The sequence below is a fragment of the Hyla sarda genome, chromosome 1 (assembly GCF_029499605.1).
Source record: "Hyla sarda isolate aHylSar1 chromosome 1, aHylSar1.hap1, whole genome shotgun sequence".
Classification (NCBI taxonomy): Eukaryota; Metazoa; Chordata; class Amphibia; order Anura; family Hylidae; genus Hyla; species Hyla sarda.
The window spans coordinates 605,718,219-605,742,135 of record NC_079189.1 but is presented as its reverse complement, the minus strand read 5'-3'; the positions used below and the strand labels follow the sequence as shown (position 1 = coordinate 605,742,135).

General features: G+C 44.0%; 1 protein-coding gene and 1 pseudogene across 1 annotated transcript in view; one reads left to right on the top strand and one right to left on the bottom strand.

Annotated features, from left to right (window-relative positions):
- Nucleotides 1–13,885, top strand: part of LOC130297742 (oocyte zinc finger protein XlCOF7.1-like) — a 34,936-nt gene extending 21,051 nt beyond the window's left edge. The window contains exons 8-12 of the mRNA XM_056550627.1: nt 510–677; nt 1,821–1,947; nt 2,031–2,092; nt 2,537–2,849; nt 12,119–13,885. Coding sequence (XP_056406602.1) covers nt 510–677; nt 1,821–1,947; nt 2,031–2,092; nt 2,537–2,849; nt 12,119–13,170 — 1,722 coding nt within the window. The 3' untranslated portion in view covers nt 13,171–13,885. The remainder of the gene's footprint in view (nt 1–509; nt 678–1,820; nt 1,948–2,030; nt 2,093–2,536; nt 2,850–12,118) is intronic.
- LOC130343773 (U2 spliceosomal RNA) lies at nt 8,753–8,929 on the bottom strand (annotated as a pseudogene).
- Nucleotides 13,886–23,917: the final 10,032 nt, after the last annotated feature.

Here is a 23,917-nt window from a genome sequence, read left to right as displayed (position 1 = left end):
CAGATCCAGCAGGTACAGGTCTCATATAACAACAGATACTACACTTGATCTTAGGCAAAAGGCCAAGAAGACTCATGATATGAGGTTGGGGTTGTTGTTTCTATTAGCAGCCGCCATTTCTCATCGTCTCCTCTTCTTCCCTTCAGGTTTCTCCAATCCAGGATCGTCTGCTGATATCTTCTATATAAGAGAATTCTCCTGGATGACCCATCAACCATGGAGAGAGACAGGAACAAGATGGCCGACAGGATCATAAACCTCACCCTACAGATACTCTTCCGGCTTACTGGAGAGGTGAGGGATTCTGGGAGTGATGTCACATGACCTCATTCTTATCTATGTAATTACAGATGGATATGACTGGAGAGGTGAGGGATTCTGGGAGTGATGTCACATGACCTCATTCTTATCTATGTAATAACAGATGGATATGACTGGAGAGGTGAGGAATTCTGTAGTATGTATTTAGTGATATTAATGTGTCTCTCCATACACAGGATTACACAGTAGTGAAGAAGTCCTCTAGTGGGCGCTGTTGGGCCCCTGTGTGTGAAGGATGGGGAAGAACCCTGAGCCCAATCCCGGGACCCCCACCTCACTCCCTGATACATGAGGAAATGGAGGAACAGAAGGTCCTAGAACTGATCAACAAGATGATGGAGCTGCTGACTGGAGAGGTGACCCTGCTGGGAATGCTGGGACATTATACAGTAATGGAGGGGTCTGGTGATGACTGGAGAGGTGACACTGCTGGGACATTATACAGTAATGGAGGGGTCTGGTGATGACTGGAGAGGTGACCCTGCTGGGACATTATACAGTAATGGAGGGGTCTGGTGATGACTGGAGAGGTGACACTGCTGGGAATGCTGGGACATTACACAGTAATGGAGGGGTCTGGTGATGACTGGAGAGGTGACACTGCTGGGAATGCTGGGACATTATACAGTAATGGAGGGGTCTGGTGATGACTGGAGAGGTGACACTGCTGGGACATTATACAGTAATGGAGGGGTCTGGTGATGACTGGAGAGGTGACACTGCTGGGAATGCTGGGACATTATACAGTAATGGAGGGGTCTGGTGATGACTGGAGAGGTGACACTGCTGGGACATTATACAGTAATGGAGGAGTCTGGTGATGACTGGAGAGGTGACACTGCTGGGAATGCTGGGACATTATACAGTAATGGAGGGTCTGGTGATGACTGGAGAGGTGACACTGCTGGGACATTATACAGTAATGGAGGGGTCTGGTGATGACTGGAGAGGTGACACTGCTGGGAATGCTGGGACATTATACTGTAATGGAGGGGTCTGGTGATGACTGGAGAGGTGACACTGCTGGGAATGCTGGGACATTATACAGTAATGGAGGGGTCTGGTGATGACTGGAGAGGTGACACTGCTCGGACATTATACAGTAATGGAGGGGTCTGGTGATGACTGGAGAGGTGACACTGCTCGGACATTATACAGTAATGGAGGGGTCTGGTGATGACTGGAGAGGTGACACTGCTGGGACATTATATAGTAATGGAGGGGTCTGGTGATGACTGGAGAGGTGACACTGCTGGGAATGCTGGGACATTATACAGTAATGGAGGGGTCTGGTGATGACTGGAGAGGTGACACTGCTGGGACATTATACAGTAATGGAGGGGTCTGGTGATGACTGGAGAGGTGACACTGCTGGGACATTATACAGTAATGGAGGGGTCTGGTGATGACTGGAGAGGTGACACTGCTGGGAATGCTGGGACATTATACAGTAACACCACTGGAGGGGTCGGGGTGATGACTGTATCATTATGTGTCAGGTTCCTATAAGGTGTCAGGACGTGGCGGTCTATTTCTCCATGGAGGAGTGGGAGTATGTAGAAGGACACAAGGATCAGTACAAGGATCAGGTGATGATGGAGGATCAGCAGCCCCTCACATCAGCAGGTAATAGACATGACTATATACACACGTCCTCTCATTATTTGTATGTAAAGAATGAATTCAGTCTCTGTATGTGTTCCCTACAGTCAGATCCAGTAAGAGAACAGCAGCAGAGAGGTGTCCCCGTCCTCTTCTTCCACAGGATCAGGTAGATGGAGATATTCCCTATGATCTGTAGAAGGGCTGTGAAGCTCTTGTGTTCAGTCTTGTTTTATCCTACAGTATTATATGCTTTATACTTGTGGAATGAGAAAGGTGGAGATGACAGGATAAAGCCGACCATAGACATTACATGTTGTCTGGATCTTCTCACAGTTTTCTGGCTATGGAGACTGCTGGTTGGAATAAGGAACCAACAGGTTGGATTTATACCCATCTGATCCTTTATTTCCTCCAAGACAAACCCCAGAGGTGTCTGGCAGGAGCTGATCTCCTCCACTGACACAACCTGAAGCCTGTCTAGCCATGGGGGATATACATGTGTATGAGGGTCCTGAGGTTATTGACCCATCATCTAATATCTATGTCCGGCTTCTAGGAGACCTGCAGCTATGGGGCTTAGATAACTCCTCCTGCCTTTTTTCTTTCACAGCTCATGAATCAAGGTGAAGATCAGAACTATATTACTACAGACATAATAGCAAAAGAAGAGACAGATGTGAGCGGTGATGAGCAGTATAAGGAGGACATTCCTACAGGGAAAGATTTGATCTATATTAATACTACAGACATAAAGGAAGAAGAAGAGACAGATGTGAGCGGTGATGAGCAGTATAAGGAAGACATTACTACAGGGAAAGATCTGAGCTATTTTAATATTCCAGACATAATAGTAAAAGAAGAAGAGACAGATGTGAGCGGTGATGAGCAGTATAAGGAGGTCATTCCTACTGGAAATCGCCCAGGTGAGTAGTAACCACTAAATGCAATTTAGAGTGACAGATTCAGTGGCTGTAATGAATTTGGGTGGAATTCTGCGTCCTGTGTTCCCTTTCAAACAAATGTTTACTGGTGGCAGGAAACCTGCTGATGGGGAGTGTACATACTTTGCTGAGTGAGAAAGTGAATGTCCAGGGAAAGCTGGTTTATTCAATAATGCTGTTCTTCTGAGCCTTTTCTTTAGTTAAAGGGAACCTGTCATCACTTTCATGCTCCGGGAACTACGAGTCGTCGGGACTATCCCCGGTGGCTTCAGCCCGCCCCAGCAGCCTTGATTAATACTTTTCCCCCTGTTTATATATAGAGAGATCTATCAATCATGTTGTCACATATGGGCAGGGAAGGAGTTCACACTATTCTCGCCCACTCCCCCTGTCCCTGCCTACTTGCGTACCTGTCCTAAATAACAGGTCCACAATCACGAAGACAGTCCCTTCCTATATACGTGAGGGGCGTATTTGTCAAAATAATAAACTACAATGACACAGTCTAAAGTCCGGGGACTGTAATAACAGACAAACTAACAAAAAAGACTAAACGCTCACTCAATAGGTCCAATGTCAACTATCCGCGTCACAGTACAAAATCGCTAATAACAGAGAGAATAGTCAGAGAGAGGAGCCAAAGGTTCAAAAAGCCAGATAAAACCAATACAGAAGACAGCTAGCTAGAGTACCAACAGAGCTCTATAGCAAGCACTGACTGGGAGTAGACTGCCAACTTATATGGAGCCAGAGCAGGTGCTGCAATCTAGGTCAGCTGACCAGTCCCAGCAGACAGGCGTAACCAAAGCAACAAGCCCAAACAAAAGCTCTCAGTGCAAGTTAACCCTTCAGTTCCTTACACATGGCTAGTGGGGTAGAGGAACGCCCGGGGTCCACCCTGGTGACTTGTAGTTGAGGCAGCAAGTGATGACAGGTTCATACAGAAGGATGTAATTATGGAAGGAATATACTGAAGATGCCTGAGGTGTGTCTTGGCCATGCTATGTAGTAACAAAAAACAAAAAAAAAAAAAGGGGGAATAAACCATAGGAAGTTCTCTGAAACATAACATTTTACTTGTTTGTATGCTAAAATACACCAATTCTGTGACCCCAATAAAATGTTCAGATATAATCTGGTGCCAGTTGTACCAAATGTGTAGGTGGCCCAACGCGTTTCTGCTGAGTACAGCAGCTTCCTCAGGGGATCAGTTGTAATGGCACAGTCAATTATCTCCTTGACACACAATCTGATAAATTAAACATCAGAATAGTCAAAGATGCAGCAAAAACCAAAGGGTCCGACTATACTGTTTCATTAAGTATGTATAGTGCTTCAATCTCTTAAAGACAGACACTGATAAAGATGGAATCTTAAATGGGCACTCCAGTGGAAAACGTATTTTTTTTTTTTTTTATATATATATCAACTGGTGCCAGAAAGTTTAACAGATATGTAAATTAGTTTTATTAAAAAATCTTAATCCTTCCAGTACTTTTTAGCTGCTGAATACTACAGAGGAAATTCTTTTCTTTTTAGAACACAAAGCTCTCTGCTGACATTCTATTTTAAGAACTGTCCAGAGTAGGAGAAAATCCCCATAGAAAACATATGCTGCTCTGGACAGTTCCTAAAATGGACAGAGATGTCAGCAGAGAGCTCTGTGTTCCAAAAAGAAAAGAATTTCCTCTGTAGTATTCAGCAGCTAATAAGTACTGGAAGGATTAAGATTATTTAATAAAAGTAATTTACAAATCTGTTTGACTTTCTGGCACCATTTGATTTAAAAAAAAAAAAAAGTTGTCCACCTTTAAATAAGTACCCCTTTAAATAAGGTCCATCACAGCATGGTCAATAATGAGGTATAAATGATGTAGAAACAGTACATAATATATAACAAATACCAGACAGGCTTGTTTACTGAGGGAGACCTCCAGTCCCTTCAGGATTGGTTTAGATGTCCGGTAAATGATAAGAATGGATGGGTCCGAGCGCTACCTACAGTGGTAGGGAGCCAGTTTGCTGGCTACTGGCACTCTGAGAGCGCCAGTAGCCAGCAAACTGGCTCCCTACCACTGTAGGTAGCTCTCGGGCCCATCCATTCTTATCTTTATCAGATTGTGTGTCAAGGAGATAATTGACTGTACCATTACTACTGATCCCCTGAGGAAGCTGCTGTACGCAGCGGAAACGCGTTGGTCCATCTACATATTTGGTACAATTGGCACCAGATTATATCTGAACATTATATCTGATTATATCTGAACAAGGGCACAGAATTGGTGTATTTTAGCAAAGAAAACAGTAAAAGTTATGTTTTAGACACTTCCTATGGTTTATTCCCCTTTTTTTATTTACTTCATTTTTGTTGGGAAGAGTTTATCAAGTATCTCTCCTACTGTGGGGTGGACACTACACCACAGATCTTGTCCATGCTATATAGGTAAGCCTAATTGGGGGCATACCCTGATTAAGGAAATAAAAAACACCAACAAACACTTCAATGTGTAGGATCCACTAATCCGAATGACCAACGCCCTGCTTATAGGAACTCAACAGATCCTGTTGTGCAGGTACGAGGCACAACCGTCAATGTGGTAAAAATCAATAGTATGTCCTCTATTGCACAGCTTTGGCCATTTTCGGCAAAATAAAAGTAAGGCTGCAGCTCTCCCTTACCCACAAAACCATGCGGGAAATAATAGAGCAGAAAAAATTGTATCAGAGATACTTAATGTACCGGAGCGCTGCCAAATAACGGGATATAGGAAAATACCAAAAATTAACAATCTATTTCATGTAACACGTTTCAGGATCGATCTGGCCCTTTCCCCAGCTCTACTTGCAATAAATCAATAAGAATTCTAGCATGCTTAGTTGCAAACTACAAATTGTTAGACCAAAATGTATTTTATGTGTCTTGGGCGTGACAAGACCCGTAAAAGTAACTAGTCGGGGGTCGGATATTGTGAGAAACAAGCCGCCTGCAGAACTATGGTGTCCATCCCGCCTAGTCATTGATCGGATCCGATTTCCTTGGAGTCTTTGGATGTACCCTGTAGCATATAGAGCAAACATGCAACAAACGACGGAGTATTGGCCACCAATTATTGGAATGTGCGGAAGATTGACACAATGAGCCAAGTGGATGCCTCCAACCAGCAATTTGTCCACAAAACAGCTCAGCAAAGTGGATGCCTCCAACCAGCAATTTGTCCACAAAACAGCTCAGGAAAGTGGATGCCTCCAACCAGCAATTTGTCCACAAAACAGCTCAGCAAAGTGGATGCCTCTAACCAGCAATTTGTCCACAAAAACAGCTCGACAAAATGGATGCCTCTAACCAGCAATTTGTCCACAAAACAGCTCAGCAAAATGGATGCCTCCAACCAGCAATTTGTCCACAAAACAGCTCAGCAAAGTGGATGCCTCCAACCAGCAATTTGTCCACAAAACAGCTCAGGAAAGTGGATGCCTCCAACCAGCAATTTGTCCACAAAACAGCTCAGGAAAGTGGATGCCTCCAACCAGCAATTTGTCCACAAAACAGCTCAGCAAAGTGGATGCCTCCAACCAGCAATTTGTCCACAAAACAGCTCAGCAAAGTGGATGCCTCCAACCAGCAATTTGTCCAGAAAAACAGCTCAGCAAAGTGGATGCCTCCAACCAGCAATTTGTCCACAAAACAGCTCAGCAAAATGGATGCCTCTAACCAGCAATTTGTCCACAAAAACAGCTCAGCAAAATGGAAATGAGTGCAGACGGGTACAAACGGATGTAAACGGATTGTGAAAAAATCCCATTGACACGAAGGACGGAACCGAAACGTGGATAAAAAAAACGGGGACAGACGGCCGCGTGAACGCACCCTTAGTCTGGGGATCACTAAAACCACGAAACAAGAAAATGTCTTAGCAAAAATGATGTTGACTTTCCCCTCCGGAATGTCGTTCCTAATAGACTGGGAAAATATAATGAGTTGGGATTATTTACACTGGGGGAAAAAACATACTTGATGCAGCTTGGCTGACGGTGGTGACACTGGTAACCTCCGGGACAGTCATGGTGAGCTAAATATTCTGCACCGTGTATACGCTTTTTAAGATGCTCCTAGTTGGTGGATTCACTATGAGAGCATATAATGCATTACGTTTCGTCTTTCCTTGCTAAGGCTGAGAAGGAATATCCAGACTACTTACGGTAGTTCAGTTGTGATTGTCCATGTTCTTAAAGGGGTACTCCACTGCTTAGAGCTTGGAACAAACTGTTCCGAACGCTGGAGCCGGCAGCTCGTGACGTCAAAACCCCGCCCCTCACATCGTCTCGCCCCTCCCCCCCCTCAATGCAAGCCTATGGGAGAGGGCGTGACATAGTCACGCACCCTCCCATAGACTTGCATTGAGGGGGCGGGGAGTGACATCACGAGGGGGCGGAGCTATGATGTCACAAGCTCCCGGCTCCAGCGTTCGGAACAGTTTGTTCCAAACGCTGAGCAGCAAAGTAGCCCTTTAACTTAAGTACAACCCTTGATCGACATTAAAGATGAGCGAACTTATACAGTATAGGAGACTCTTTCCTAGGACTGTATCCACTTTTTCCAGCCCACCGGAGCACCTGAAAGTTGAACTAATTTATGCAGGATAAGTCATCAACTGCCGAGCCGAGAAGTTTGTGACGAATCGAATTTACTGTAAGTTCGCTCATCTCTAATCGACATATCAAGATTGGACTCTTCAAGCGATGACTAAACTAATTACTCTAAAATCATATACCCATGGATAGTAAGTGAAAACGGAACAATGACAAGAGGCCCGCAATCTGAGATGGCAATTTGGGTCAGCCCAATGAAGACACAGTATAGAAGGGAGAAGAGCCCGTTTGATTGATGTAGGATATTTCTGCCCTAATGGGAGACGTACCCTATGTATGTGTTGTAGTTATTTCTCTAATATCAGGTTCACTTGTACTTCCCGTCCATTAGACTGTGGGTGGTCTCTGGAAAAGATGTCCAACTTGACCTCGAGCAGACCACTAAGTGTCTCCAGAATCTTGACATTAAAGGGTACCTTTCATTAAAAAAAACTTTTGATATATTATAGTATAATTGTATGCAGACAAACTTTCCAATATGCTTCTTACTATTTAATTTTCCACTTTGAAAAAATGACCACTAGAGGTCTCCCTACCAGATTTCTAAGAGCCGAGGAACGTGCTCTCGAATCACCCAAAGTGCAAGAAAAAGTGCAAACGTGTTACACTAAAAAAAACGTGCACAGAGGATGCGGTCTATCGCAAGCCCTTCTCCCATAGGAGAGAGGCCCCCAAGAAACCTTACCCTTCGCCTCCGGACCAAAAGGTACCTGCGAGGTTCCAGGTTCGATGCCCCTTTTCGCCGAAGCTACAAAGGGACCACAAATGCTCCCGGCATCCCCTTGGCGTTAGCCAAGATATCTGCCCGCAGAGCCGATAACGGTAGGTACCCTGCCATAGCAGGAGTACCCGGGGTGTTTGCAGGGAGGTGCAGAACCTAATGGCCACACACCTCCCCTAGACCGCCAGGAGGGACACCCAGAAGGGCTACCGCATCCTGACAAATCCTGTGGACACACAACACGCAAAAAGTGACACAGTGACAAAATTAAATAAATAAGTGAATGTGCGCAGATATATTGCCCGGACATCCGGCCGGATCTATAATAATGTCTCTGATCCTAGAGCCAGAAGGCCGGAATCAAGAGGTGAGTGCCACAAGGTGAAGAGATTATGGTGCCCATGCTTCCACTCAGTGAGCCAGTACACCCAGTGAGTTTCGGGGTCACCACTCCCCGAGGCACAAAAGTACCTCGGCTCTAGACCCTCTCAGCCTCATGATGAGACCCGGAGGTAACAGGTCACATCGGAGCAGCTGTCGAGCTGATTCCTCAGAACTAGCCCCAGAAAGCCCTGGTACACCTGCCCCCTCCATGCAGCACCCATCCCCACACCAGCGTGTCTCCCCACTGGCATGAAACTGATGAGAACAGATACTACACTTGATCTTAGCCAAAAGGCAGAGAAGCCAGTCCTGGCTGCAAGCCCTTTTTTTTTTTTTTTTTATAGATTTCAGACTCATGCTGGAGTCCTAAATCTCAGACTGCACCCAGGACACAGACAAGCTCAGCACTGCTCCCTGCCTGTCAGTCAGACAGGCAGGAGCCAGCACTGTGCTCACAGCACTGCACGGCATACTCCTGACTCTGCCTTACTGCATGCCCTCATTCATTTTACTATCTGAGCTCTGATCTTTCTTCTCTCTGCACCTGCAGTTGTAAACAGAGGTGAGAAGATTCAGAGCTGTCGGCTGCTGTGTTCACAGCCTCTATGCTGGGCCACTCACCCCTTCCTCCCTCACACTAGGACAGCTGAATGAGCAGCCAAGAAGACAATAAATCAGGTAGAAAGAGGGGGTTTTGAATGAAAGAGACACAGGGATAGTGTCAGTGAGAGTCAGGGACAGATGGGGGGGGGGGGGGGGATTAGGGAGGGAGAGTTCAGGTCATTATAGGTACTCTTTAACTGCACTTCCATATCAGATACGATATGCAGGTGAGGACCGTGGAGACAGAAGATGTGCTACAGGAACAGATGGAAAGACTAGTGGCAGAAGGTAGCCTTGGAAGCGGAAACAATTGGGACAATCAATCCATCACTACCCATAACAGCCAGTAGAAGATAGGAGGTCAGTAATAAAGTCCATAGTTATGTTCTTCCAGGGCACCAGTAATGGTGACATAGTAGATCCACAGACTTACACACTCCAGGGTGGCCAGAATTTTAGAGCAATTTCCCCATGTGAGAATTATCTTTCTCTTGGCAGGAGATACATAGACATTTCCTGGGGAATGTTCTTCACCTTGACACGGCCATAGGTTCTTCAATCTGGTCTGCTGTGTCAAAGGAATGGGAAGGGTCAGCCTTTAAATTATTGTCCGCTGGACAGAAATAAAACAGAAAATTGAAGCTTACAAATATGAGATCCAGCTGGCTTGTCAAAGATGACTTCAGATAGTGACAGGATCTCCCGGCGGTGATCGGAACAAGAGGAGAATGACAATAAAACCTTCAGATGAGTAGCTTTAAAGGGGTACTCCACTGGAAAACATTACTTTGTAAATTACTTCTATTAAAAAATCTTAATCCTTCCAGTACCTATCAGCTGCTAAATGCTCCACAGGAAGTTCTTTTCTTTTTGAATTTCCTTTCTGTCTGACCACAGTGCTCTCTGCTGACACCTCTATCCATTTTAGGAACTGTTCGGAGCAAGATAGGTTTGCTATGGGGATTTGCTCCATATTTGCTCCTACTATGGACAACTTCTAAAATGGACAGAGGTGTCAACAGAGAGCACTGTGGTCAGACAGAAAGGAAATTTAAAAAAAAAATAACTTTCTGTGGATCATACAGCAGCTGATAAAAAAAATCTTAATCAATCCAGTACTTATTAGCTGCTGTATGATCCACAGAAAGTTATTTTTTTTTTTTATTTCCTTTCTGTCTGACCACAGTGCTCTCTGCTGACACCTCTGTCCCTGTCAGGAACTGTCCAGTGTAGGATAGGTTTACTATGATAATTTGCTTCTACTCTGGACAGTTCCTAAAATGGACAGAGGTGTGAGCAGAGAGCACTGTGGTCAGACAGAAAGGAAATTCAAAAAGAAAAGAACTTCCTGTGGAGCATTTAGCAACTGATAAGTACTGGAAGAATTAAGTTTTTTAATAGAAGTAATTTACAAATCTGTTTAACTTTCTGGACCCAGTTAATAAATATTTTTTTTCTTTTTTCCTGGGATCCTGGGATCAGCTAATCTCTAGGTAGGAGCATGGCAAGGGTTTGTATGCAGTTTTTAGATTGGAGGTCTTCTGTGTCTGAAAGGACTCTGACTACAGTCACACATATTTGTATCTTTCATTTAAAGGGGTACTCCACTGGAAAACATTTTTTTTTTAAATCAACTGGTGCCAGAAAGTTAAACAGATTTGTAAATCATACCCCATTCCAGGAATCTTTTTATGTGACTATGCTACAGGGGCTGTACAGTTAGTGTAGTTCATAATATAGTGTCTGTACCTGTGTGTGACGGTTTTCTCACAATTCTTCTCTGATTTTCACCCCAACATTTATTTTTACCAGCATACAAAATGACTGTTGTCTCAGATTTTTCCCAGGTTGCAATACGGCCGAGACCTGACATCACCAGTCAGCTGATGACAGGGAGCCTGTCTGCTTCAATGGGTGGAGCGATCGCTTGGTGGGAGAGAGATCAATCTGCCACTAATGCAACAGTTGTAGGCACCCTGATTGAAAACCACAGGTCTTTTGAATGAATACAGCTCATTTATGTTTCAATGGGTGGGGTGGCTGATGTGTGGGAGGAAGGAAAATGGAATTATGGGATTTGTAGGCAAAAGAAGAAAACTCAAACAGGAAATACCAGTTCACAAAAAGCTAGCCACAGTGTTATGGTAATCTCACAACCTACAACAAGTATACAAAGGGAAAATATTTCCCCCATACAGTGACCATATATTGGTAGATATTAGCTCAACACAGGCTCTGCAATCCATATAAGTTATTACAGTGCAGTAACATTGGGTGACACATAGGTGGCGTTTTCTTTAATTAGTCGTTCAGTTTTCTTTTCCCTTCCAGCAGACTATCATTTCTTCCAGCTACAACTAGTCTCCATGTTTTTTTCAGCCCCTATAGTGCCCCAAACAGTAATAATACCCCCTTTGTGTCCCACACAGTAGAGGGGATAGATAATTGGGTTTGGGAAGAGTATGCAGGTCGCTCCAGTAGGCAGACAGGTCCTTTTGCGTAGTTTCCCCCATTAGGCAGGCGCTCAATTAGGTGCCAGATATAGGTAGGTCCCTGTGTAGATAGCAGCCCCATATAAATAGGGGTTTTTCCCTGTAGATATTAGCCCCATGTATATATATTTGCAGATCCCCCCCCGTATGTAGTAGTAACAGCTGCCTCCCTTAAGGTAGTAGTAGCCCCATTTAGATGGCTACAGTCCCTTTTGCCAATAGCTCTTTGCTCTGTCAAACAGCCGCATTAAGACAGACTTATGGTTAAATGTGTCCTGGACCAACCGATCCTACAGGTGGGTATAGAGCTGCACTTCAGGATGTTATTAAAAAAAGACTAATTATATATGAAATGTTTTTCATGTTGTTATTGTAAAAAAAAAAAATCTTATTTTTGGCAGATGACTGTACCTGGAACTCAGAGGAGAATCTTATATCTTCAGATTATAAAGCAGATGATGATATCACACAAGATACATATGAAGAACATTCCATTATCCCAGATACACCCTCAGCCCTTCACAGCCAAGATCTGTCATCTCATCCTGTTATACAGGAACTATCTACTGATTCACTACAGACTGTTAAGCAAAATAAGGATAAGCCATATTCATGTTCAGAATGTGGGAAATGTTTTACTTGGAGATCATCACTTCTTAAACATCACATTACTCACACAGGGTTGAAGCCATTTTCATGTCAAGAATGTGGAAAATTGTTTACTTGGAAATCACATCTTGTTACACATCAGAGAATTCACACAGGGGAGAAACCATTTTCATGCCCAGAATGTAGGAAATGTTTTGCTCAGAAATCAAATCTTGTTGAACATCGAAAAACTCACACAGGAGAGAAACCATTTTCATGCCCAGAATGTGGGAAATGTTATACTCTAAAATCACATCTTGTTGAACATCAAAGAACTCACACAGGGGAGAAGCCATTTTCATGTCAGGTGTGTGGGAAATGTTTTACTCATAAATCATATCTTGTTGAACATCAAAGAAATCACACTGGGGAGAAGCCATTTTCGTGTTCAGAATGTGGGAAATGTTTTACCCAGAAATCAAATCTTGTTGAACATGGAAAAACTCACACAGGGGAGAAGCCATTTGCATGCCCAGAATGTGGAAAATGTTTTTCGAAGAAATCTACTCTTGTTGATCATGAAAAAATACACACAGGGGAGAAGCCATTTTCATGCCCAGAATGTGGGAAATTATTTACTTGGAAATCAAAACTTACTAGGCATCAAAAAATTCACACAGGCGAGAAGCCATTTTTATGTCAAGAATGTGGGAAATGTTTTACTTATAAATCAAATCTTGTTGAACATCAGAGAACTCACACGGGGGAGAAGCCGTTTTCGTGTGTAGAATGTGGGAAATGTTTTACTCAGAATTCAAAGCTTAAGAAACATCAGCAAATTCACAAAGTGGAGAAACCAATATAGGGCACTAAATGACTAAATTCAGTTGCATTAGATGCGCAACATCACAGTAACAACACTATATGGATACAGTGTACAAGAAACTAATCATGGTCAGTAGTCAGCTGAAGGTCAGTACACAGGTAGCAGAAATATGATTGCAGGTAAGGCAGAATCTTGGTAAAATACTCAGCCAGAATTGGGTGCACAGGTACCAGTAGCAGCAGAACAATGGCCTGAAAAGCTGGATTATGGTAGGAAGTACAATAATTTTGCAAAGAGGAAGTGGAAAGGCTGAGCTTGTATGGGAAGTCCAGGGGTGGCGCCAATCAGGAAAGGAAGGCTAGGATCTACACAGACCAGGACCTACGCAATTGGTTTAGCAATGGGGCTCAGTGAGCAGAGTCTCCTTCAGGTTTTCAGACTAGCCCACATCAGCACAGGTGCTGAAAACAGCTTCTTACTGGGCTGTAAAAGCTAGGTCTGCTAGGTGAAGCTGTGCAGAACTGGATCCTCTGATGGTAGTTTAAATCCTAGACTGCAGCTTCAAAAAAAGGGGGCACTGTGACTAGGGTAACACATTTGTTTCTACATTGTTGGGTGGCTGGTAGTAAGCCACGTGGCAAGTCCCACTGTCTTTATTTAAAAATCTGATAGCACGTTGTGGTTTTGTAATGAATTCCATAAGCTGAATAAAGTGTCACAATTTGATGCATAACCGATGTCTGTTTTTTTTTTTGGTACCCTTGACCTAACTATTGGCAGCTACCCTTCACAGAACTAGTTAAAAATAAAGTTGTGACCCCATATGGAGGCCTCTAATATGTCTGTTTACCCTTTGGGTTACATGGGGGCCGGCAACTTTCCAAAGGTTCATGGGATTGGGGGACCAAGGATTGGTAAGTATGACTTTTTTCTGGGGCTCAGCACTATGATTTTTTTTATGCTAACGCAAAAATATGCATCATATCAAAGAAAAAAAATTTAATAAAAATTGACCAAAAAAGACACATATAGGCAATAGTAGTACCAATAAGAACTACGTTGGGAACTTCTCCTGGAGTGCATGACGGAGTTGTAAATATTTATAGAACGAGTCCCTGGTCACCTCCATAGGATTCTTGCACCTGAGTAAAGGACATCAGGACCCCATCAACATACACATCAGGCAAAAGATGAACAGCCACCTCGCCCCAGAACCGGGGGGAGTCCTGAGATCCCAGCAACTGAGGCAGGTGAGGGTTATGCCGCAGTGTGAGATCGGAGGGCACATCAGTATAAGCATACACCCTTTTGGCTGCCTTCCACACCTGTATAGCAACTTTATGAAACAGAAGAAGACCACCCATAAGAGATCCTTCCGGAAGAGGACGTGGCGGTATAGTGTTAGCAAATCTCGTTAGAGCATTCTCTGCACCTGATAAAGGGTCGTTGAGCAATTAATGACGAAGGTAACTAAGTCGCCCAGCTAAGTCACTAATGACAAAGGTAACTAAGTCACCCCCCAGATAAATTTCCGCATCCCCATTAAGAACATCCCTATTAAGGACATGCCATGCCCCTGTTAACCCTCTCGGCCCTCGCAGGGAACGCCGGGAGGTAGCGCACGCTGGGACGTCCCGTGCGTGCGCCCATTGGAAAGCAACACGGAGGAGCGGAGCAGCGAACAGGACATGTGCTGGCCAGCATGGTAAGTGACCAGCGGCACACCAGCTTCAGTGCTCAGACCACCGCTCCTCCAGTCCCGGGACCTACTGCTATGGTGGCCGGACCAGAGGAGCAGTGGTCAAAGCACTGAAGTAGGGCAGTAAACAGGCATACAGCCTCCAGCCATACACTGCATGGCTGGAGGCTGGATGTCTGTGGGGGAACATTTTACACCTAATGTTGGGGAACTATACTGCACCAAATGTGGAGAGCTATACTGCACCTAATGTGGGGGAACTATACTGCCAACCTAATGTGGGGGAACTATACTGCACCTAATGTGGGGGGAACTCTGCCACCCTTATGTGGATGTGGGGTGGGGGAACTCTGCCGCACCTAATGTGGGGGGGGGGTGGAACTCTGCCGCACCTAATGTGGGGGGGGGAACTCTGCCGCACCTAATGTGGGGGGGGGGAACTCTGCCGCACCTAATGTGGGGGGGGGAACTCTGCCGCACCTAATGTGGGGGGGGAACTCTGCCACACCTAATGTGGGGGGGGGAACTCTGCCGCACCTAATGTGGGGGGGGGGAACTCTGCCGCACCTAATGTGGGGGGGGGGGAACTCTGCCGCACCTAATGTGGGGGGGGGGGGAAACTCTTCCGCACCTAATGTGGGGGGGGGGGAACTCTTCCGCACCTAATGTGGGAGGGGGGGGGGAAACTCTGCCGCACCTAATGTGGGAGGGGGGGGGTAACTCTTCCGCACCTAATGTGGGAGGGGGGGGGGAAACTCTGCCGCACCTAATGTGGGAGGGGGGGGGTGAACTCTGCCGCACCTAATGTGGGAGGGGGGGGTGAACTCTGCCGCACCTAATGTGGGAGGGGGGGGGTGAACTCTGCCGCACCTAATGTGGGAGGGGGGGGGTGAACTCTGCCGCACCTAATGTGGGGGGGGGGGGTGAACTCTGCCGCACCTAATGTGGGAGGGGGGGTGAACTCTGCCGCACCTAATGTGGGGGGGGGGGGAACTCTGCCGCACCTAATGTGGGGGGGGGGGGGAACTCTGCCGCACCTAATGTGGGGGGGGGGAACTCTGCCGCACCTAATGTGGGGGGGGGGGGGAACTCTGCCGCACCTAATGTGGGGGGGGGGGGGAACTCTGCCGCACCTAATGTGGGGGGGGGGGGAACTCTGCCGCACCTAATGTGGGGGGGGGGGAACTCTGCCCCACCTAATGTGGGGGGGGGGGAACTCTGCCGCACCTAATGTGGGGGAGGGGAACTCTGCCGCAGCTAATGTGGGGGAGGGGAACTCTGCCGCACCTAATGTGGGGGGGGGGGAACTCTGCCGCACCTAATGTGGGGGGGGGGAACTCTGCCGCACCTAATGTGGGGGGGGGGAACTCTGCCGCACCTAATGTGGGGGGGGGGGGGGAACTCTGCCGCACCTAATGTGGGGGGGGAACTCTGCCGCACCTAATGTGGGGGGGGAACTCTGCCGCACCTAATGTGGGGGGGGGGGAACTCTTCCGCACCTAATGTGGGAGGGGGGGGGAAACTCTGCCGCACCTAATGTGGGAGGGGGGGGGGAACTCTGCCGCACCTAATGTGGGAGGGGGGGGTGAACTCTGCCGCACCTAATGTGGGAGGGGGGGTGAACTCTGCCGCACCTAATGTGGGAGGGGGGGGGGGGAACTCTTCCGCACCTAATGTGGGAGGGGGGGGGGGGGAAACTCTGCCGCACCTAATGTGGGAGGGGGGGGGGGAACTCTGCCGCACCTAATGTGGGAGGGGGGGGAACTCTGCCGCACCTAATGTGGGAGGGGGGGTGAACTCTGCCGCACCTAATGTGGGGGAGGGGAACTCTGTCGCACCTAATGTGGGGGAGGGGAACTCTGTCGCACCTAATGTGGGGGGAGGGGAACTCTGCCGCACCTAATGTGGGGGGGGGAACTCTGCCGCACCTAATGGGGGGGGGGGAACTCTGCCGCACCTAATGGGGGGGGGGGGGAACTCTGCCGCACCTAATGGGGGGGGGGGGGAACTCTGCCGCACCTAATGTGGGGGGGGGGGGGAACTCTGCCGCACCTAATGTGGGGGGGGGGAACTCTGCCGCACCTAATGTGGGGGGGGGGGGGGAACTCTGCCGCACCTAATGTGGGGGGGGGGAACTCTGCCGCACCTAATGTGGGGGGGGGGGAACTCTGCCGCACCTAATGTGGGGGGGGGGGGGAACTCTGCCGCACCTAATGTGGGGGGGGGAACTCTGCCGCACCTAATGTGGGGGGGGGGAACTCTGCCGCACCTAATGTGTGTGTGGGGGGGGGGGGACTCTGCCGCACCTCACGTGGGGGGGGGGAACTCTGCCGCACCTAACGTGGGGGGGGGGGGGGGAACTCTGCCGCACCTAATGTGGGGGGGGGGGGGAACTCTGCCGCACCTAATGTGTGTGGGGGGGGAACTCTGCCGCACCTAACGTGGGGGGGGGGGGGGGAACTCTGCCGCACCTAACGTGGGGGGGGGGGAACTCTGCCGCACCTAACGTGGGGGGGGGAACTCTGCCGCACCTAACATGGGGGGGTGGGAACTCTGCCGCACCTAACGTTGGGGGGGGGGGGGAACTCTGCCGCACCTAATGTGGGGGGGAACTCTGCCGCACCTAACGTGGGGGGAACTGTTCCGAACTGTTCCGCAAAATGTCCATTTTGCTTGGGGCCCCCAAATTCCTTCAAACGGCTCTGTTCGGGCCCCATATGAATGGGGATAGCAAGGACTGGAAGGCTTCAAAAAAGGATTCAGGGATGAGGCATGCAGAATGCTCCAGACAATATAGACATTTTGGAAGAATAATCAGTTTAATTAAAGTGATACAACCCGCCACAGCTAGAGGGAGCGAACGCCAAATCTTAAATTTAGCACATACATAAGGGAGCAAAGGAAGAATATTAAACTGTAAATCTAGGGAGGGGTCCTTGTTAAAGGTGTACTCCGCCCCTACATATCTTATCCCCTATCCAAAGGATAGGGGATAAGATGTTAGATCGCCGCGGTCCTGCTGCTGGGGACCCCTGGGGATCGCTGCTGCAGCACCCCGCTATCATTACTGCACAGAGCGAGATCGCTCTGCACATAATGACGGGCAGTACACGGGCCGGAGCATCGTTACGTCACGGCTCCGCCCCTCGTGACATCACGGCCCGCCCCTTTCAATACAAGTCCATGGGAGGGGGGCGTGGCGGTCGTTACGCCCCCTGCCATAGACTTGCATTAAGGGGACGGGCCGTGATATCACGAGGGGCGGAGCCATGACGTCACGCTGCTCCGGCCCCTGTATCGCCTGTCAATACTGCACAGAGTGAACTCGCTCTGTGCAGTAATGATAGCGGGGTGCCGGAGCGGGGATCCCAGGGCTCCTCAGCAGCAGGACCGCGGCGATCTAACATCTTATCCCCTATCCTTTGGATAGGGGATAAGATGTCTAGGGGCGGAGTACCCCTTTAAGGTGCACACCAAGATCTTTAAAGTTGTGTACAACCGGCAGGCCGCACGCCACAGAAGGCCACTCCCCCTCCAGCAGAGGCATAAATGTAGAGTTCGTCAAATGAATGCACAGGCCCGAGAACATCCCAAACCGGTCCATCAAATGGATGACATATGGCAAGGCCGGTTTAGGACGTAACATAAATAGCACCATGTCATTGGTATAAAGACCAATACGCTCATCCTGTCGAGGAGCGCCAGGGGCTCCACTGCCACCGCGAACAATAGCGGAAACAGTGTGCACCCTTGCTGTGTCCCCCTCCCAAGAGAGAAAGAAGGTGAACAAACCCCATTAACTAGAACTTGGGCCATAGGGGACTTATACAGAATAGAAATCCACTTTCGAAACACCGGGCCGAAACCAAATCTACATAATTCCTCTTGCAGATACCAATGAGTATGCTTTTAATCATATTGACCCACAGAATAAACAGAAGAGGTCAGTTTTAGGGCACGTTCCCACATGCTGCGTATTTTGCTGCGTATTTTCCTTTCCATTTAAGTCAATGGGTAGCAAAATACACAGCTGATATTCCTACCCATTGACTTCAATGGGAACGAAAATACGCAGCAAAATACGGCATGTGGGAACGTACCCTAACTGAAAAAAATATTTCCGTTGTGCTGTCAATTTTATTGGTTGCTATGGGCAACTCAGCAACTTTTCCTCTGCACAGGTTTTGATGATCTCCCCCAGTTTGTGTGTGTGTGTAATTACATGTATGTATATGTGTGTGTGTGTATTTACATGTATATATATATGTGTGTGTGTGTAATTACATGTATGTATATGTGTGTGTGTGTATTTACATGTATATATATATGTGTGTGTGTGTATTTACATGTATATATATATGTGTGTGTGTGTGTGTATTTACATGTATATATATATGTGTGTGTGTGTATTTACATGTATATATATATGTGTGTGTGTGTATTTACATGTATATATATGTGTGTGTGTATGTATTTACATGTATGTATATATGTGTGTGTGTATTTACATGTATATATATGTGTGTGTGTGTGTGTGTATTTACATGTATATATATGTGTGTGTGTGTGTGTGTGTATTTACATGTATATATATATGTGTGTGTATGTATTTACATGTATGTATCCATATATATGTGTGTGTATGTATTTACATGTATGTATCCATATATATGTGCGTGTATGTATTTACATGTATGTATCCATATATATGTGTGTGTATGTATTTACATGTATGTATCCATATATATATGTGTGTATGTATTTACATGTATGTATCCATATATATGTGTGTATGTATTTACATGTATGTATCCATATATATGTGTGTGTGTATTTACATGTATGTATCCATATATATATGTGTGTATGTATTTACATGTATGTATCCATATATATATGTGTATATGTATTTACATGTATGTATCCATATATATGTGTGTGTATGTATTTACATGTATGTATCCATATATATGTGTGTATGTATTTACATGTATGTATCCATATATATATGTGTGTATGTATTTACATGTATGTATCCATATATATGTGTGTGTGTATTTACATGTATGTATCCATATATATATGTGTGTATGTATTTACATGTATGTATCCATATATATATATGTGTGTATGTATTTACATGTATGTATCCATATATATATGTGTATATGTATTTACATGTATGTATCCATATATATGTGTGTGTGTATTTACATGTATGTATCCATATATATATGTGTGTATGTATTTACATGTATGTATCCATATATATATATGTGTGTGTATGTATTTACATGTATGTATCCATATATATATGTGTGTGTGTGTGTGTATTTACATGTATGTATCCATATATGTGTATATGTATTTACATGTATGTATCCATATACGGTATATATGTGTGTGTGTATTTACATGTATGTATCCATATATATGTGTGTGTGTATGTATTTACATGTATGTATCCATATATATATGTGTGTGTGTATTTACATGTATGTATCCATATATATGTGTGTGTGTATGTATTTACATGTATATATATGTGTGTGTGTGTGTATTTACATGTATGTATCCATATATATGTGTATATGTATTTACATGTATGTATCCATATACGCTATATATGTGTGTGTGTATTTACATGTATGTATCCATATATATGTGTGTGTGTGTATGTATTTACATGTATGTATCCATATATATATGTGTGTGTGTATTTACATGTATGTATCCATATATATGTGTGTGTGTATGTATTTACATGTATATATATGTGTGTGTATGTATTTACATGTATGTATCCATATATATGTGTGTGTATGTATTTACATGTATGTATCCATATATATATGTGTGTATGTATTTACATGTATGTATCCATATATATGTGCGTGTATGTATTTACATGTATGTATCCATATATATATATATATGTGTGTATGTATTTACATGTATGTATCCATATATATGTGTATATGTATTTACATGTATGTATCCATATATATGTGTGTATGTATTTGCATGTATGTATCCATATATATGTGTGTGTGTATTTACATGTATGTATCCATATATATGTGTGTGTGTGTGTATGTATTTACATGTATGTATCCATATATATATGTGTGTGTGTGTATTTACATGTATGTATCCATATATATGTGTGTGTGTATGTATTTACATGTATATATATATGTGTGTGTGTGTGTATTTACATGTATGTATCCATATATATGTGTGTGTGTGTGTGTATGTATTTACATGTATGTATCCATATATATGTGCGTGTATGTATTTACATGTATGTATCCATATATATGTGTGTGTATGTATTTACATGTATGTATCCATATATATATATGTGTGTATGTATTTACATGTATGTATCCATATATATGTGTGTGTATGTATTTACATGTATGTATCCATATATATGTGTGTATGTATTTACATGTATGTATCCATATATATATGTGTGTATGTATTTACATGTATGTATCCATATATATATGTGTGTATGTATTTACATGTATGTATCCATATATATGTGTATATGTATTTACATGTATGTATCCATATATATGTGTGTATGTATTTGCATGTATGTATCCATATATATGTGTGTGTGTATTTACATGTATGTATCCATATATATATGCGTGTATGTATTTACATGTATGTATCCATATATATATATATATATATGTGTGTGTATGTATTTACATGTATGTATCCATATATATGTGTGTGTATTTACATGCATGTATCCATATATATATGCGTGTATGTATTTACATGTATGTATCCATATATATATATATGCGTGTATGTACTTACATGTATGTATCCATATATATATGTGTGTATGTATTTACATGTATGTATCCATATATATATATGTGTGTATTTACATGTATGTATCAATATATATATATGCGTGTATGTATTTACATGTATGTATCCATATATATGTGTGTGTATGTATTTACATGTATGTATCCATATATATATGTGTGTATGTATTTACATGTATGTATCCATATATATATATATGTGTGTATTTACATGTATGTATCAATATATATATATGCGTGTATGTATTTACATGTATGTATCCATATATATGTGTGTATGTATTTACATGTATGTATCCATATATATATATGTGTGTATTTACATGTATGTATCAATATATATATATGCGTGTATGTATTTACATGTATGTATCCATATATATGTGTGTGTGTGTATTTACATGTATGTATCCATATATATGCGTGTATGTATTTACATGTATGTATCTATATATATATGTGTATATGTATTTACATGTATGTATCCATATATATATATATATATGTGTGTATTTACATGTATGTATCCATATATATATATATGCGTGTATGTATTTACATGTATGTATCCATATATATATATATGTGTGTATGTATTTACATGTATGTATCCATATATATATATATGTGTGTATGTATTTACATGTATGTATCCATATATATATATATATATATATGTGTGTATGTATTTACATGTATGTATCCATATATATATGTGCGTATGTATTTACATGTATGTATCCATATATATGTGTGTGTGTGTATTTACATGTATGTATCCATATATATGTGTGTGTGTGTATTTACATGTATGTATCCATATATATGTGTGTATGTATTTACATGTACAGTCATGGCCGTAAATGTTGACACCCCTGAAATTGTTGTAGAAAATAAAGTATTTCTCACAGAAAAGGATTGCAGTAACACACGTTTTGCTATACACATGTTTATTCCCTTTGTGTGTATTGGAACTAAACCAAAAAAGGGAGGAAAAAAAGCAAATTGGACATAATGTCACCAAACTCCAAAAATGGGCTGGACAAAATTATTGTCACCCTTAACTTAATATTTACACCCTTTGGAAAAAATAACTGAAATCAGTGGCTTCCTATAACCATCAATAAGCTTCTTACACCTCTCAGCCGGAATGTTGGACCACTCTTCCTTTGCAAACTGCTCCAGGTCTCTTATTGGAAGGCGCCTTTTCCCAACAGCAATTTTAAGATCTCTCCACAGGTGATCAATGGGATTTAGATCTGGACTCATTGCTGTCACTTCAGAACTCTCCAGCGCTTTGTTGTCATCCATTTCTGGGGGCTTTTTGACGTATGTTTGGGGTCATTGTCCTGCTGGAAGACCCATAATCTCGGATGCAAACCCAGGATTACTGACACTGGGCTGTACAGTGCGACCCAAAATCCATTGGTAATCCTCAGATTTCATGATGCCTTGTACACATTCAAGGCCCCCAGTGCCAGAGGCAGCAAAACAACCCAAAACATCATTGACCTCCACCATATTTCACTGTAGGTACTGTGTTCTTTTCTTTGTAGGCCTCATTCCGTTTTCGGTAAACAGTAGAATGATGGGCTTTACCAAAAGTTCTATCTTGGTCTCATCTGTCCACAAGATGCTTTGCCAGAAGGATTTTGGCTTACTCAAGTTCATTTTAGTTTTTTTTACATCCGTGTCAGCAGTGGGGTCCTCCTGGGTCTCCTCCATAGCGTTTCATTTCATTTAAATGTCGATGGATAGTTCGCACTGACCCTGATGCTCCCTGAGCCTGCAGGACAGCTTGAATATCTTTGGAACTTGTTTGGGGCTGCTTATCCTCCGTTTACACCCTTCATAAATTTTTCTCTTCCGTCCACGCCCAGGGAGATAAGCTACAGTGCCATGAATTGCAAACTTCTTGATAATGTTGCGCACTGTGGACAAAGGCAAATCTAGATCTCTGGAGATGGACTTGTAACCTTGAGATTGTTGATATTTTTCCACAATTTTGGTTCTTAAGTCCTCAGACAGTTCTCTTCTCCTCTTTCTGTTGTCCATGCTTAGTGTGGCGCACACACAGACACACAATGCAAATAATACTAAATGAACTTCTCTCCTTTCTATCTGCTTTCAGGTGTGATTTCTATATTGCCCACACCTGTTACGTGCCCCAGGTGAGTTTAAAGGAGCATCACATGCTTCAAACAATCTTATTTATCCACAATTTTGAAAG